The sequence below is a fragment of the Battus philenor genome, unplaced genomic scaffold (genome assembly GCF_028537555.1).
Source record: "Battus philenor isolate CCGP_79_NKW_IND1 unplaced genomic scaffold, ilBatPhil1.0.hap1 SCAF_10, whole genome shotgun sequence".
NCBI lineage: Eukaryota > Metazoa > Arthropoda > Insecta > Lepidoptera > Papilionidae > Battus > Battus philenor.
The window spans coordinates 2,186,401-2,205,322 of NW_027181662.1; the positions used below are offsets into that span (position 1 = coordinate 2,186,401).

General features: G+C 34.3%; 1 protein-coding gene across 1 annotated transcript in view; it reads right to left on the minus strand.

Moving 5' to 3' along the window:
• Nucleotides 1-4,537: 4,537 nt before the first annotated feature.
• The window catches only part of LOC137926505 (uncharacterized), a 47,264-nt gene continuing 32,879 nt past the window's right edge, over nucleotides 4,538-18,922 (minus strand). Inside the window, exons 6-7 of the mRNA XM_068770123.1 lie at nucleotides 8,817-9,018; nucleotides 4,538-4,731 (exon numbers count right to left, since the gene is read on the minus strand). Coding sequence (XP_068626224.1) covers nucleotides 4,646-4,731; nucleotides 8,817-9,018 — 288 coding nt within the window. The 3' untranslated portion in view covers nucleotides 4,538-4,645. The remainder of the gene's footprint in view (nucleotides 4,732-8,816; nucleotides 9,019-18,922) is intronic.

The following is an 18,922-nucleotide window of genomic DNA, read 5'->3' on the forward strand; positions in this document are numbered from 1 at the left end:
TTACTTTCCGGTTTCTCTAATAAATGGGATTAATACATAATTTTTTTAAACCTCATTTACCGCCTGTCCCCTAAGTTTTTATACTGCCTATTTTTACATGCTTTGACTTGCTACTTACAAAAGAAATATTTAATTAATGTGACATATTTCAGAGTGATCGCTTTATATAGAGTGACGGTTGCCGACAAATAAGACGTCCTCATCTTTAAAGTTTTTGTAACTCTAACTAATTGCACAAAAAAATTATTAAAAATCATAGCGCGTTTATCATTGCTGATAAATTCGTATAGCAAGTTTAAATGTCAACAGTACTCCTGCAAATGCACTTGCCAGCAGTGATGAAGGTTCTATATGAGTTTGTGGCCCTGGTGATAGTGTTGTTGTTATGCACACTATATACATCATCGTTAGATGCGTGTAGCTCTCGGCTAGCAAATATAGAAATATTGGTGATGTTACCTAAACTAATATTAACATAATGTTAAGGATACCTTGCTCTTTATAAATAATCATTCCATTATTATTTAAGACATAGAATATCCACAGGTCATTGACCTCCCGCCATGAAAGAAATGGGAGGGGAAAGTCTTTGTAAGTCAATGATTTCTAAGAGAACCGCTTGAAGGCGGACTGCAATCAAAGTCTTCCGACTGTTGTTCCGTCGTCCGTCGGAATGTTGAATATTTACTTTGTTGTTCGTGATCTCCATTTCACTATTCTATGGTCATCTGTTCTAAGCACTATTTGGGCTGCCTATCGCCACTTCATCTTATCACGTTCAATCCACTGGATGGGCTACTACTACCAATTCCTCTTATCAATCCACTGAGCTGGGCTATATCGGTTACTTATGTTCATCTCGTCTCTTAATTCCAGATTTGATCTTTCTCGAACATTCTTGATAAGGAATTTGTTCAAAACGAATTGGCTTTAGTACGTTAAAGCGACCACTCGTATGTATTTATGCATATCTTCGTTGGTACGATTTTAAAGAATATAACAAAGAGTTGAGAAGAAATATAAAATCAAAAAGGACACGGTATAAAATGTTTGACGTGTTTCCAATAAGGTTTATTGGATGACGACAAACTTTGAAATAGCCGCGTCCGTTAAAAAACAGCTGCAAGTTTTTACATTCAAGTTTTAAATTAGATCTTGGCTTGTGTGAACGCAGTTCTGCTTTCATGGAATTTCGATGTGCTTTGCGATTTGGTTTATTGGCAAACGGGTCTTGTTCCACAGGTTTAAGCGACTTTATCTATCTATTGAGAGTTTTGGTTCGGACTACAGCATATTTTATTCTTCTTCGCCGATAGACACACACTGCAAACCATATACCTTCTCCAAAAATCGCCTTGATGACCAGTTTGTGCTTTCAGCATCAAGCGACTTCCTGCCACTTGAACTATATCTTCGGTCCACCAACGCGTCTACCGGATCCACGCTCACCAAGACTTACAAAGGAGTTCGTTGTGAAAGTGTACACGGTTGCCTAGAAATTATTACTCGCTGACAAACAAAGTAAGGATTTTCAAATTCATGAACTATCTCATTTTATGAATCAAGTCTTCAAAATGAGACCTAACTTAGAACGTGTATCTTAAATATAAGAAAAATGTTGTAGTCATAAATATTTTCGATTTTACTTTTTAGTTAGTATAACCTTTACTCGTGATGTTTATTCCATTTTTAAACTTTGTGCCGGTTAGTAAAGGAGTCTTATTTATACCTACTAGACTATTATTGCTTTGTGGACTATCGTATAGATCGGTGATTCCCAAAGTGGTCTATATCGATCCCTAGGGGTCTATGACAACCTGCAAGGGGTCTACGTCAGCGAAAAAAAAATTGGGGGTCCACAGACTGGACGTCATTAGCCGAGAAGATTTAAGATTAACCCTTACAAACTTGACGCCAAATGTTGGTAATTTATTATTAAAGCATCAGGTTCATTCTTCTCACTAAAAATATTGACTTATTGCTTATATTATTTTATTTATAGTTTATTTCATGTTTATTTAATGTTACGTATATTTTACATAACAGATACAAAATTTTATTTTGAGCGGTTTTAATTTAAATTCAATTAATAAAATTATAAATTAACATATGTTTTTACTTTAAGTATTTAACACTAAACTTCACTGCAGTTAGAAATTTTTAGGAAATCAATATCAGGTAAATAGGGGGTCTACCCAACACGGAAAAACATGGCAAGGGGTCTACGACACTAAAATGTTTGGGGAACTCTGTTCTGGGCGATTTTTCCTTATCGTATTAGAGATATATAGTTCGTAGTTTGATTTAATTAATATATTTCTAATAGCACTAATTGTCCCAATAGCTTTTGTACTGCCAGAAGATGTGATCATTTGATATTATCATAGCAGGCGATATCAAAAAATTCAGAATTTTGACTGTACTTATTTATTAAATATATGATAAATAAATATATCTTTTTATAATAGATTAATATAGTTGAAGTAACTGGCAGTCATACGAACTAAATTTTATCAATGTAAAGAAATAAAAAATATTGACAAATAATTTAAAATTCGAATGACAACCAGATGTTTAACCCCGGTTTAGTGTATATATGTACACGGATACAGTTTTGCGTTTGACTCGGCCGCAATAAAGCCGAGTTCGGTGTCCGTGAATGGACTTTTTAATTACATTTCATCGTGTGCCGCCTATATGGCGTCCATTTTGTTTTGATCAACAAAGCGTACCGAATTTCATCCGACCTACCTCTGGTTAGGGTAAAGAGTAAAAAAGATAGTAAGTAGTTAGTATAAGTAGTTTCATTTCGTTTACGAAATACTACTACTACTCCGCTAGCTCAGTGACCCAAAGTGGGTCTTGGCCTCCGAAGCGAGAGACTTCCACTTTCCTCTATCTTGCGCCATCGTCTGCCATTGGCTGACATTCAATTCGCGCAAGTCTGCCTCAACGCGATCGATCCAGCGATACCTGGGTCTACCCACTGGTCTTCGACCCCTCGGTTTTTCCAGGTACGCTACCTTCACGCTCCGATCCGATCCCATTCGCTCCAAGTGACCAAGCCAGCGGATTCGTTGAGCTTTATATTCGCCAATGATATTTGGCTGTGCTACTACAGTCTCAATTAAAAATTAAATTAAAAATCGTTTACGAAATAGCATTAGAAAATTTACAATTAAAGGACCCTCTAAACCAGTGATACCATAAGTGGTCTATATCGACCCCTAGGGGTCTATGACAACCTGCAAGGGGTCTACGTCAGCGAAAAAAAATTTGGAGGTCCATGAAATGAAAATGGGGGTACACGGTAGTGGATCTCAACACATAACACTGATAGTACCTATTTACTTACATCATACTATCTTGTAATATCAAAACATTTACATTATTTCTAAAAGTACCTACGAAGTAAAAAAAATATTATATATGTTTATAAAACTGTGGAAGTTGTAGGATGTTGGTATTCGCTTTGTGGTCGCAATACATTTTGAACATACACTAAACTTCACTACAGTTAGAATTTTAAAGGATATCAATATCAGGTAAGTAGGGGGTCTACCCAACATGGAAAAACATGGCAAGGGGTCTACCACACAAAAACGTTTGGGGAACTCTGCTCTAGGCAATTTTTCATTTTCTTATTAGATATACATAGTTCGTAGTTTGATTTAATCAATATATTTCTAATAGCATTAGTTGTCCCAATAGATTTGGAATTCCAGAACATGTGATCATTTGATATTATCATAGCAGGCGATGTCAAAAAATTCAGTACTTTCGCTGTATTTATTGATTAAATATATGATAAATAAATTTATCTTTTTATCGATAAACACTAGTCGATGCAACTGATGTATGTATTTATTTGAAAAAAAAAAATATGCTTCGTGTACACTGAATCGATCACTTTGTAAATAAGTCTAAGCCTCTTTTCTTTTAACATTTCCTCTGTTATTTTGTTTATTTATATTTTTTGTTGTTTTATACTTTCCGATTTCTTATTTTTCTTTTACGATTCACCTATTGGATAATCTACCAACGCCGCGTCAAACTCAAGTTTTTTTTTAAACATCTTCCGTCTTTGGAGGCATCTCGTTCCTCTTGAATTGTGTGTCGAGAACGTTACAAATTGGGGTTAGATAATTTCTTCAGTTTTGTATTTATTAGTCTTTCTCCTTCCTTTCTTCACAATTTCCTTTTTTATTTTCCTTACATTCTTCACATTTTCTTTCATTCATCGCGTTCTGATGATCTCACATCACCTTTTTCCCTCTTCTAAAATTTTTTGTTTTCTTTTTTTTACCGACTCCATTTCGAATATTATGATGTGTTATTAGATAACGAAATACTCTATGGGGTAAAATGAATAAATATATCAAGTTTTAGACTAATATTAAGATAAATCTTGGCTAAAAACTAAAATAGAGGAGGATGAAATTAAAACAACACATTCCCGACGTATAATTTGTATTAAATCAACAATATTCTTAAGTCTTTACATTCTTTGGTATATTAGTCAGCTCGATTAGTTTAATTTAACTATAAATTCCAATTCTCGGCTCACGTTTACCCACCGGAATTAAATACACCTATTAATTTAATCTAATGCATTAGTATTTTATACATCTCTTATTTAGTAGTCTTATGTATTGGTAGTCCATACAATAATTTGGAGCAGTAGTAGAACTTGGCACGTCTTGAGTTTGGCGGCAGAACCCGGTGACGTCACTGCAAAGAAAAAGCAATTGAGAGAATATTTTAAAATATATTGCGGCAAATTGTTTTGTAACAATGGCAAATGGATAGCCCGAATCCATTCCGCGGCGTCGTTTATTGTTAGAATTGGTCGTGTATGAGAAAAGTATAGGCAGCTATCTCGCATATTGGTCGTAAGTGATCCATTTGGAAGGATATTTGGCCGATAAGAATTTCCGTTTGTTATATGAAATGTCGGAGCGACAAAAAAAAATTCTCCGGATTTGTCGGAAACGATATTACCACACAATATATTTATTTATTTTTAAATTAGTTATCACTAAGATGTAATATATTAATGGTAATTTACACATCGCTTGTACAGGATGATTATTATTTATTTATTAACGCTTTATTGTACATTAAACCTCTATATAAAAAATAAACAATTTATGTATAGGTACAAAAGGTAGTCTTATCGCTCGATGCGATCTCTACCAGACAACCTTTGGGTGGAGATGAGAGACTTGAAGGAAAGGGCAGTTTAGGATGTATATATACATGTAAAAATATACATATCTACATATACATATATACAAACATATTTTTATTAATATATATTACACATTACTTAAACTAGGAATACATAAAAAATGTTACACAATATTGATGATGATGTTAAGTTATGGTAGTAAAAACTGTAATGAAATGGTTGTCTCTTTTATCAGTAAAAACATCTATTTCTCATCAACCTTTATAAGATCACTTAGAAATACGTTTTTTCTATTTAAATGCAACAGAATATTATCTTCTGTCTGTTTAAAGTATGCACGAACAAATTAGAGTCTAGTAATTAATTTTGAAATGTCTTAATAAATCTTAAAATGCCATAACATGTTTATTAGTTCTAATGCGCCTTTCAAAAACGTTATTTCTTGCTATATTATTATTATGTTATTTATTATTTCGGATAGCTTTGTATACCAGAGCAGTAGAATGTACTAGAGTGCACTATACATTTATCAACAGTAAATGATTCAATGGTTAAAGTTTGGTAATGGGTAGCAGTAAACATTTTTATTAGCACACAGATTTTTTTTTAAATGGCCTCCGTTTGGATCTCTCTTTCTTCTCTTGTCTTGTGTTTACAGGGACTTTTTTTAAACAATTTATATATATATATATATATACATATTTCTATATAATTCTTTCATTCATCTTTAATTGGCTTGTTTTGCTGTTTAAGTGTCATTTGTAAATTCTGCAATTTCGAGCGTGTACAAAAGCTTGAGGATGCCAGGGAAGTCTCTGTTGGGGCCATCCGTAGATCGTTTCAGCAGATACTTCATGAAGTGATTAGAACCTAAGGCCCTCATAAAATACCTTGGCTTAGGCAGTCACTCGTTTATAATTATTGTAATGGTATTAACTATATTAAATTCAGTTACTTGTCTAACACGTGTTAGTCATTATATATTGGGTAAACGGAAAGTACATAGCAAGTTTTTATTCCTAATCAACAATATATTCACCTTCGTTATCAATAACCTTTTGCCATCTAGTTTACAAATTCAATGCCGAAGCGGTAAAAATCATTCGGTGTTTCTGCAAAATATGTCGACAGAAACGACATTATTTCCGGTCCCCTTAATATTATAAATGCAATAAATATAATAAAGAAGTGACAATTTTTTAATAATATTTAGTGAATTAAGGCTATATATGTATAGATTATAATATAGTTTTATAACTTAGATTATCTAATCATAATTTAGAAATTTGTATGGAAATAAAATCGATTTATGCATATACATGAATACTGTTAACTACAATAAAAGAATCTTTTTTGATTAAATTTATTACGTCGTAATAGTTTAAAAATAGAATGCGAATGAAATAATAAAAACATAATAATATAGTAACTATAGACGAAAGCATTTTGAAAATACCTAAACCCTTAATTGTTTCACAAACATTAACAGAAAATTTAAAATGAAGAAACGTGTGCGTAAATACGACATAAATTGAACTGTATATCCAAAACATAAAGTTTATTTTGCTTTGGAACTGTTCGTTACACTGCAAAATAACTCGTATTTACAAAAACCACTAGAACCGGCTTATTGACATTGGTAATAAAGGGAGTTGAAAATTTATAACTTCCCCTTGGGTAATGTTTAAGCTAGTTTGGCGTAATCTTCTAACATGTCGGCGGCATTTCCAGGAATCTATTGCAGCAACCGAATTCTTCCGTTACGGATTCGGAATTCTGTGTAATTTACATACGATTTTTTATGATTTGAAATAGTAAATTTTAACCCAACTCTTTTTTTAAATAGTGACCGTTATTTATTTTCAAATATAGAATAAATTGATTTTATAAGTATATAAACTATATAACTGATTTTGATATATCAGTAAGACATTGTAAAACTGGGTTCTTATTAAACATTGATTGTTGTAGTGAAAACACATATTTTATGTTAAAAATTGTTAAAGATAAATTTAAGGGATAAGACCGCCTATTTTTAAACTAGCATTATATAATTATCTATCTATATAAGCGTAACAATAAATATTTTTGTTGCACTGTTACTGTACAACTTCGGCTTTAGGATTTTCTTTGAGGTTATACAAACCCACATTTATATATATATATATATATATATATATATATATATATATATATATATATATATATATATATATATATATATATATATATATATATATATATATTTAAATGTATATTTGTCGTCCTGGTATCAGCCCATAGGCTTCCCCCAAAGATATCTCAAGGTGGGAGGAATTACCATAATCGCCATGCTTATCAGGCAATTCCGTATAATTAATGCACAAAGAGAATCGAACAAGCTACGGCTACTGTACGGCTCTACAGCTGCTGTATATATATATACACACACACACACACATATATATATATATATATAAATATATATATATATATGTGTGTGTGTATGTCTACATTAGTTCACCATGTTTCACTTATTAATTTTTAAAATAAATTATTTATCAATTAAGAAATAAAATATGACTATTATTATTACATTACATAAGTCTGCGTAAAAAGAAACACGATCCTGTAAATCAAGTTATATATTTGCGAGCTTCTATCACCGCAAACCACATTGTACGAACACGCGTCGAATCTAAATATATCAATGAATAACACCGCTGTTCACTTCGTAGGAAATCGTCTCGGCAAATGAGGCGTGGAGAAATAATTCATCGGCCCCTCAATGACGTCTTTGGAAGTGATCTTATTATCCCAACATCCTCGCGGACGTGTGCCGTTTAGATCCTTTTACGCTCGTAACTGCCTATTACATATTACGATGTAATACGATAATATTCACATAACCTTTTATTTATACTTACAATCTTATTTTGCTTTCGATATCTTATATAACTAAACTAAACTGCCCTCATGTCTTTCATCTCCATCCAAAGGTTGTCTGGTAGAGATCGCCTTGACCGATAAGATCGCCTCTTGTGTCTCTATATGAATTGTTTTTTTTTTTAGTTATTATCTCTTGCGTACAAAAAAGTGTAAATAAAAAAAATTTGATTAAAAAATATTTTAAAATTACTATATTAAGTTATATCATCATATCAGTGATTATACGTCCACAGCTGGACATAAAATCTTTAATAAATTATAAATTAGAACAGTTAGAAAAGGCATTGCATTCGACGTGTTCCGATGATATTAACAAGGTCAGCTGTTCTTGTTAGTATATGTCTACAAGGGCAGCTGTCCTTGTTAGTTTATGTATTGTATTCATTGCTTTTCCAGGTTGGCACCCTATGGTTTTTTTTTTTAAATAAATACGAGATTGGTGTACTTTGTTATTTTATACAGTCTTATAATACTATAAACACTATGTAATTTATTTCTTTAACAGAAATATACATGTTATAAACTCATAATTACATCGTAGTTTCGAATCAACATATAACATACAGCAATAGAGGCATTCAAAAACATAAATATTTAGTTGACTACTAAATCTAATGTTTAAAAAACTCGTGTAAGATTTTATTATGAACTACCAGGTGCTACTTTGAACTATAATAATAATGTTATTGGATCTCACCTCTTTCAATTTTCGGGTCGCTGTTCGCTGAGTACAGAGCAACTGCGGAGTTATCCCTATAAAGCTCTCCCACTTTAGACTCACAACGGAGAATCGGCGCTCCACGTTCGTAATGAGCTGGCCATAGCTGTATTTGGATGTACTGCTCGGAACGGAACAGACCTTCTGGAGCTGGTGCCACGTTGTAGATGCCCGGTGATACCTACAACAAGTAAACATACTTATATTCATCAAAAAACCAAATTATAGATTTTAAAATATGATTAAAATTCTTCTTCCGATTATAGGCTGACTCTGTGGATGGTGATGGGTCAAAATTAACAGAAGAATTCAGAAAACCACGTCATAGAGATCTAGGAAGGCAAATTGTCGGATAGACGTCATCGACCAATGCTTTCCAGAAAGGGAGCGACATTCAGCTGTGAATATAAACGATCGAGAAGATAGACAGAGAAGAGAGAAAATTCTTCTGATTCTCGAAACAAAATGTACGCAATGTGGACTAGTTAAAGAAGTAAGAAAAGGACCAATATTTAGCCACTTTCGCATATGCAGTGGTAGTCGTGCAAAAAAGTGCACCACGAACACATTGTGTTTGGCACTAATCGGTGTAACATAACTCCTGACGATGCTCCGTGAAGGTGTGAAATACGTGTTGAGTGATTTGACGGTGGCAGTTGTGTGATTCGCATTGTTTGCCGCATGCGCATTTCTTCTTTTCTTACTTAGGATGGACTTCCGAAAGGTAACGCCTGATTCCATTAAATGATTAGTTATAGAGTCAAAGATATCGTGATAGAAGGAAGAAGAGAGAACGCGATATTATGAGAAGCATGAAAGAAGAAAAATGAAGAACAAAATATTAAAAAATAATTCTGTAAGTAAGTCTCTTCCATAGATTAGTTGGAAGTCGGAAACCAGCCCATTGATTAGACAATCTCTTTGTAGTTAGTTCTTGTTTGATCAAGGTTTTCTGGGAATTCTTGCAGAATTTAGTTGTAGGATACTGTTGTGGGATCTTCATGAATAAAACCGGAAGGAGGTCTTAAAATATATTTAAACACGTTAAAGATATGACCTCTTTATCTAAGAGGGTCATATATTATTTGCAATGCTATCAACTGATATTAGATAAGATATTCGTCGTTATATTGGATAAAGTTTGATTCTATCTCAGACAAGTAAGATATTGCAGAGACTTTTGAACAGACATTGTGATCATCTAACGCATCCAACGCAAGACAGTGCCTCTCTCTGCGCGGATCTCAACGTCACTAAATGTTGATAAACATTCCGGGCTTCTCGAATCTTCTAACAAAGAACTCACCCAGTAGCAACAGAACAGACTATCGACTTGTATGTATGAAAAGTTGTATGTGTAGTTACAAGTTTTAATAAAGCTAAGATTTTAGAAAGATATGTAATATTAACTGTACATGATCTTATAAATGATTTCGTTAATTTAACAGTTCTTATATAATCAGTGGTAGTTTAACAAACGCGCAGACTGATGAAATTTCTATTTGTATGTTGATTTCTAAGAGAGAAGGACTCGGAAAAGCTGATATAATTGTTATTTATTTATTTATATCTTCAATCTTTTTACATATAGTGGGTTAACTTAAGACCGATAAAGCATTCTCTATCAATCAGCTCAAAAAAATATTGTCTTAAATATTTTTGATTGTCAATGATTCGTTCGTTCATTTTAATTTAAATTATTATAATTTTAAGTTCCGAAATAATAAAAAGCGTGCGAATATGTTACTTCGTAAACTAGATGCGTTTCAATGAGTCAGCATTTCGTACAAGCTACAGTTGTTAAACATAAGCACATTTCACCCGTGTTTATATGTGTAACACGTTTTTTTTTGTATACATAACACACTCCACTGGCTTTATGTGAGCGTAAGTTTTATTATGATTGAAATTTCTCCTTGTACCGTGTATGAGATTGTTTCGCCGGATATATTGCTGTGCTCGAAGAATATTTCTCGACGCTTTTTTTTGTTTTCAAGCTTAGTTTGTCCTTGATTGATTACATTTGTTTTGTAGTGACGTGTTTTTTTACGTTCAACATATTTACATGTCCTTATTGCGTTTTGGAAGTGGCCTGAAGGCGATCATGAGTAGGTAGACGGGGCGTGGGATGACCATCCGTTAAGTTGAAGGATCATAGCATGGATAGCATCGCAAGATCAGCCAACTTAGAAACTTTTGGAGGAAGTCCATGCCTTAGAGAAAGGGTCTGGCGACAGACATCACAATGATAATGATGACGATAAATGCGTTTCCGAAGAAGGTTTCCGATCATTAAATCTTGATCCTTATCGCTTTAGATCTAGACGCATCTCTGATGATCATCTTAAGATAAAATTCATTTATTGAACGTTTTAAGTAAGAAAAGGACGAATATTTAGCCACTTCCGCACATGCAGTCAAATCTCGGTGAAAGTCAAAAGTGATTTGACAGTGGCAGTTGTGTAATTCGACATCCTTGCCAGTGATTCTTGTCATTTAAACATTCGTTTTTATTTAATATGCGTTTTTAATTTTGAAAACGGTAGTCAAATAATGTTGTGAAAAAACCTTATTCCAAATATTTAACACGAATTAAAGACCATTTGCAATCGAAACTTATGAAGGTAGCTAATGAACACCATGACGATCGATGAACTATTGTTCATAATTCATTGTACCAACTTAAGTTACACACAAGAAAACTTACTCGTAATGCTGAAACACTTGCGATCAAATTGCTTAGGCAGGTGTTACTGAAGATTTCGCATAGAACTATTATGTAATAGAGCGCTGTCAAGCTGAAGACATTATTAAGAAAATATAGTCTAACATACACATAAATTAAACCTCCCGAAGTGATAATATGCGTAGCGTGTATAAGAGAGGTTGATATTGAGGCTTTGGTATAGTGCTCTATGTAAAGGCTGTTTTTAACTTAAAAATTACTTAGAAATTGTAAAGCATCATACAGAAATAACTTATTTCTTATGTAGTGAGTAAATGTAAAATGCTTAAAATCAACTGCAATTAAATTACCTAGAGAGGTGGTACTAAGGCTTCGATATATCCTTGTTATGTATAGGGCTTTGGCGACCTAAAAGGATGCATACTAAGTGGTTGTAAAGCAAATATCACAATATTTGCTTTACTAAAGGTGCGTACATTACGCGAGCGTTTATTGCCTGCGCAGGCGCATCGGTCAACTTCGGCTATCTCCGCGCCTTTGCTCGCCATTGTTAGCTATGCTCGGGCACTAGATGCACGCTTTTTTCTACCTCGATTTTTACCAACTCATTTGCAACGTAATAAGCCTTGCATTATATTCTTTGCCGTAAAATAGTATTTCTGATATTTAATGTTTTTCTCTTTTGCGAAAATTTGTTTCTATCTCTTCCTATTTGTACTGTACTAAATTCTAAATTAAACCTTTCAATAGTGAACCTCATTCTTTGTTCTTCCTTATACAACTAGCGAACTTATTAGTTAGTGAACGAGCAGACATTAACTATAGAAATTACATAGAAATTGCAATGGTATATATAAAAGCCGCGAAGTGACCAGGGATGTGTAAAGTTGAGTTGAAAATGCCTAGAAATGTATAATAAAAACTTTAGCAAAACCTTGGTTTACACATCATAGAAATTTTTATCTATTGCATACCTTTAATTCATCTGAGATAAAAATGACGTAAGATAGAGTAACAATAAAAAAGTTGTAAAAATCTATATAAACATTATCAATCCCCTCCTTAATTTTTTTTCTGGTCTCCCTCTTTTAGGGGCCTTTTGTTCCGGTATCTATATGACATACTTGGACTTGCCATGCGAAATTTTTTTTAAGTATTTTGTTCTTAATTTCAAACTTTTTTCTCTATCCTTCTTATAATCTCGCTTTCTCTTTTCTTCCTTCCTTACTAATATCTTTCACTCTATAACTTATATTTACATTCTCTTAATACATCGCCTTCTATCCGTTGTCATTCACACGTCACATACGTCGCCATGAGATAACGTTATACGAAGCCGAAATTAGCCGATTGTCTCTTTCCAAAGGTCGATGTGCAATATATATCGCCGGTTACTGTATCGCTATTACCCTACCTTTGGTTTTATTCATAGTAATGACATTCTTTATGACCTCCTCGCAGTATTTTAAGAATCTGTGGCGCCATCTTGCATCAAGAATTCTCCCATAGAATGCCACGACTACCGATCTTGCACTGCCGGCTACCGGCGACTTTCCGCGACTGTCGAAGTTGTCACACTCCTCTTACACAATATATACAATGTCACGGTGTAATTGATATAAAAACCCAGCAATATGAGAATCATATATATTTACTAGCTGATCCCGCAAACGTTGTTTTGCAAAAAAAATTGATATTTTAATTTACAAATAAAAAATAAGGGTTGATCGTAGAATGGTGAAAATTTATGGTTGTATGTATTCTTGTATGCTGTATCATAAAAAAATAAAAACAAAAAATTTCGTTAAAAAAAATATTTTTTTTTAAGTGTGAACAACCTTTATCACTTAGGGGTATAGAAAATAGATAGTAGCCGATTCTCAGACCTACTGAATACGCATATTAAATTTGGTTAAAATCAGTCTAGCCGTTTCAGAGGAGTTCAAGTTTGAACACCGTGACACGAGAATTTTATATATTAGATTTATACTTTATTTTATACATAGATAATAACTAAAAAAAAGAAACAATTTATATAGACACACAAGAGGTGGTTTTATCGCTCGAGGCGATCTCTACCAGACAACCTTTGGATGGAGATGAGAAACATGAAGGAGAGTGGAGTTAAGGGTGTATGTACACATATACTCATAAACATATATATATATATACTTTATACATTTTTATATGAATTAGTGCATCTTATCATATGTTAAATTGAGTTTAATAAAAACAACGTAATCTGTATGTTTTTATTGCGATATAAACGCGATGGAGCGTACTTTTTATATTAAAATCTTAATTAAAACGGCATATGAAGTCTGCACACATCTCGTGATATTCGTATTTTTAGCGTTCATTCATTATGATATAATAGGGTATTATGACAAAGGGTTTTCCGCCTCCAGTTCGACTCAGTTATCTCAGTCATTTTTTTACACAAAAATACAGTAAAAGTAATTAATTATTTCTAAATTACTTGTATCAGTGGTAGTATATAATCTTTTTGCGTTAAAATATTGATACCGTCCGCATATTGATGCCCCGTGGAGGGGTGAAACACGCGTTGAGTGGTTTGGCGGTGGCGGTTGTGTGATTCGTATTGTTTGCCGCATACGCATTTATCAGCGGGCTGGCGGGCGGTGCACTTTGTTGCACGACTACCACTGCATGTGCGTGGCTGAATATTGGTGGTCCTTTTCTTAATTAGGATTGACTTCCGCAAGGTAACGGCTGATTCCATTAAACCGTCACATCAATCAGAAGGTTGTGTTCACAATGACCTGTTGAAAATTCTGATGCGTCAATTCATCATTATCATTGCAGCCATAGGACTTTCAATATGGACGCCAGGCAAGTGGACAGGTATCCTTCTTAAAGTTGTCGAAGGATATTATATTCAAGCCTTCCAACCGGTCCTTTTGGAAACCTCAGGAGGAGGCCTATGTCCAGCAATGAACGCCATACAATCAAAATCATGATAATAGTGTGTTCAGTAATATTAATAGATTCTTTCTAATTGAGGCAGTACCGCTTAATAAAGTTAGAAGGCTTTTAAATGAAAAATAACTATCACTGTTGGGTTTCTAAATTCAATATGCGCAGCAATATTTATCATGTAAGTCGTTACAAGATTTTCACAGACAAATCTCTCGAGCTGTTGTAACTCAGCCTTAAGGAGATTTGCGATCGTAGATCACGGCTTCGATTCCCGGGATATAATGATATGTAATTTAGACTGAACATTAATTATATGGGATCCATACTGATCACAAACAAGTTTCTAGAAGATGAGCAGCAGTGTCCTCTGCGTACGATAATACTACACTGCAATCGGCAACCCTGCCAAGCGTGACGATGGATTATCACCCCATATATATCTATGGATGAGGCCTATGTCTTGTAGAGGGCGTCTATGGTGCCACGCAATGCCGGACGAGGACGCACCGACCCCCAAAGGTATCAAAAGACGCCCCCCAAAAAGACCAAGAGGGGGCCCTATAAAGAAGGTCACACGCCACGTCAATTTCAATGTCGTATCAAATTAGGCAAGTACTAGAAAGTTCATTAAACTAGCATTATTCGTTCTTTATTTAAAATCGAAAAATTATTCTCTCAGACCAACGCGCGGGTATAGGAAGGTTAAAAGCCTTCTAACGTTATTAAGGACAAGGTGACAAGACACGCCTAAGCAAGAGGGCGCACCGAATAGCAACTGCCAAGAGGCAGAAGCAAGTAAAACAACACAACACAACAAGACACTGACGACGCTTTCAGCACCACCATCGAAGGAGAAAAGCAGCAACACAGCTAGTCTCTCGCAGCACTCCGAAGCGCCGGGAGGAGGCGAATAGTATAGCGTAAAAAAAAATGTTATTAGCCTTGAAAACGATAAAGTTGTAAAAGCCCCACAAGGCTAACAACGGAAACATCAGGGAGTTCTCTGAGTACCTTCACAGGTTCAAGCTCAAAGAGGACCCCTCGTGACAGATTTCGGAATGCCGGATGGGCAAAAAGATAGAAGAAAGGAATATCTCGGCCATCATGCAAGACGAAGGGGAGAGAGTATGCTTCCTCAGCTACTACAGGAAGGTGGTAATAAATGCAATAGGTAAAAATAAATAATGTTGCAAAATAAAATAGTAAGGAAACCTAGAATGTAGTGGTTGAGGATAATTGTATGGCTAATGGAATGAAATGAAATGGGAAATTTGTAGAATGAAAGAAACAGTACGACAGATAAGATGATATATGAAAGAGAAGAATGATAATAATAATAAAAAAATGAATAAATTACTAGAATTAAAAAGTCCCTGTCCTACACGAGATAGGGAAACAAGAGGTCAGCAACAGCGGGCACCATTATAAAAAAAAACAAGGGAAACATCAACCAGAATACAGAGGCGTCTATGGACTGAAACAACGATGATTATCTCTCCTTTATTAAACTTCGCATAAATATATTCAAAGTTTTGGACATTTTTTACGCCTTAGGTTGATTAATTATAGGTTGAAAGGCTTTAGTGATGGGAATGAATATATAGCATTTACTCTCAATCAATGTATAGTGTATTATCCGAAAATCAATTGTTTCTACAATACTTACTAATAAGCGTGTTTCAAATTCGTATTACTATATATAAAAGTGAATAATAGTTTTCTATACTAATTATTGGCCTGTTGCATTAATGTTATACGGAGTAATTGGAAATGGTTTAAAAAGATTAAAATTTTTTGATGACAAATGAGTTTTACATTCGCCTCTTTAAAGTTTTTACACCTATTACTAATCATCCTGTATATTTTGCGACTAAGATCTAGGGGCTTTAGCTCGTGTAGCGCCCGTGTGCAATGAAACCCTGGTGCCCCCTAAGCCTGACCCCCCCCCCCCGGCTGTAACTATTAACTTTGCCCTCGTAACAAGAAAGCTTTTTTATATTCCGTCAAGATATTTTATAAGTAGGTATAGCTTTCAGTATGGTATTAGTTACGGCCTTTCTTCTTATGACGGAAGAATAACACTCATTGTTTTTATGCTTGTAGCACATCTCTGTTGCGAAACTAAGCGGCGAACCGCGATAGATTCCAAGACGATGCTCTTAGCTGGCTCAGGGAGCGCCGCGGTGCCATCTGAGACGTCGGCACCCGTGTGCATTTCACACCCTGCACTATAGGTTATGCCGCCCTTGGATCTAGTAATATAAAGGCTACAAGAAAAAGCCTACGTTAAAACAAATGTAAAAGTACGCCATTTAAAACATAACGAAATTACGTTAAATTATTACCTTTATTCAACGTATTTTAGCAAGTGGTTTTTGCGTTTATACAAAGGATACGTTGCCCTGAAAACAGGGACCGCTTTGCGGGTAACCTTACTATAAAGGCTCGCCCGCTGTGATTTAAGGACTTTAAAGGTAGTCTATTAAAATAAATAAACATATCATACGAAAATTTGGAAATAGAATGTTTTGTACATCGAAAATTATTATCCGTTAAAACAGTGATTTAATTATATTCATTTTGACCAATTGTTTGTCTTGAGAAAAATTCCAAAGACTAAATTTAATTTAAAATAATTTTTTTTAATAAGAATGCAGTATCATTAAATATTAATAATTCAACAATAATTCAACAACATAATTCGTTAAGCACAGAATTCAAACCGTATTTTGGACACATACTGTATCCATAAAACAGTAGTTAGAGCAGTGTTTCCCAACGTTGGGCCTTCGACCCACAGATGGCAATTCAAAAATGGATTCAACTTTAATAAAAAAGTATGTATGTTACATAGGGGGGCATAATTATTTAAAAAATCCAAGTAGGGGCACGGTACAGAAAGATTGAAAAATACTGAATAAGCCAGAATTAACAGACAGACACAAAAATTAATAACATGTAATTATGGTATATGTTCGTGGACCTCTGTTTCCACGGACTCAATTTCGATGAAGCTGACTAAGCTACAAAGCCTAGGCCGGCTAGCAGCACAACATGAATTACATCAAATATGGTATATGTATCGTGTAAATCTTACTTCATAAAAATCGGTTAAAAAGCAAATAAAAATCTTTAATCTTAATGCCATTTTCACATAATAGGTTTTTAATAGTATTTTGTTTAATTAAAGTAATATAATCATGGTTTGTACATGAGGCATTGTTGAAACGTACTTATAGACTAAATAATGTTAACATTTAATCTGTGGTAATAGAAAAAAATACTGTAAATTATTTTTTTAATATAAAAATAGAACTAATATTGAAGACGCAGCTTGAATTTCTTGTATTAACTGTCAGTGGGTCGAATACATCGCTCGTGTAATGTTGTATTGTAATTTTTAAAATTACAGAATTCTATTAGGGTACGTACTAAGCCCTTGTTAGTGGTAAAAGCACAGTGATTTTTATTAAAGCATAATATACTTATTAATCCAGTGTTTGTTGTCGGTGTTGAGCTGAAGATTCAAGACGTGGATAAGAAAGGACCAATATGTAGCCACTTCCGCACATGCAGTGGTTGTCGTGCATGAAAGTGCACCGCCCGCCAGCCCGCTCGTAAATGCGCATGCGACAGACAATGCCAACTACACAACCGTCACCGTAAATTCACCCAACACGTGTTTCACCCCTCCACGGGGCATCCTCAGGAGTTGTTACACCGATTAGTGCTAAACACCGAGTGAGTAGCTTATCAGCGTACCACTGCATGTGCGGAAGTGGCTAGATATTGGTCCTTTCTTATTTAGGATGGACTTCCGCAATGTAACGCCTCATTCCATTAAATATTCAAGACGTGGCTTACGATGGACCTTATAATAAAACCTAGGATCAAGTAGAGTAATGGAGAGGACTAGATCTTGGGACTTTAAATCAGAAATGAGTATATCCGCTTTTTCTAAAGTGGCAGTGGGCATCGTATGTGCGATAGACAGTTGTGAGCGTCGAAAGGTTGCGACCACTATCCGTTAAGCCTCCACTAGGTAAACCTACGACATAGTCAAACTCGCGAGAAGTAGACGATTGTGGACAGTGCAAGGTTTTCAGGGCGATCTTGGAGGAAGGCTTATTTATGTCTTGCTGGATGTAATTTATAATAATATTTTACTTTGTGTGGTAATCTACTGCACCCAATCTATTCTTTTGAATATCCCTTAAATGCATGACTTTTATTTATACTTTGAAAAGTTTATACCTTGCATATAACTACACTGCAGTACAGGGAATTATACGATATGTAATATAAATATATAAACAAACATAATATCCCTGTTTAGTAATGTTTTTATTTGTTAAGGTATATATAGTATAATATCTTACTGAAAGTGAGATAGTTATAAGGTAACAACTGTAACTAATTTTATATTTCTAAGCTTCTAAGTTTGTACTTTCTTACCGCC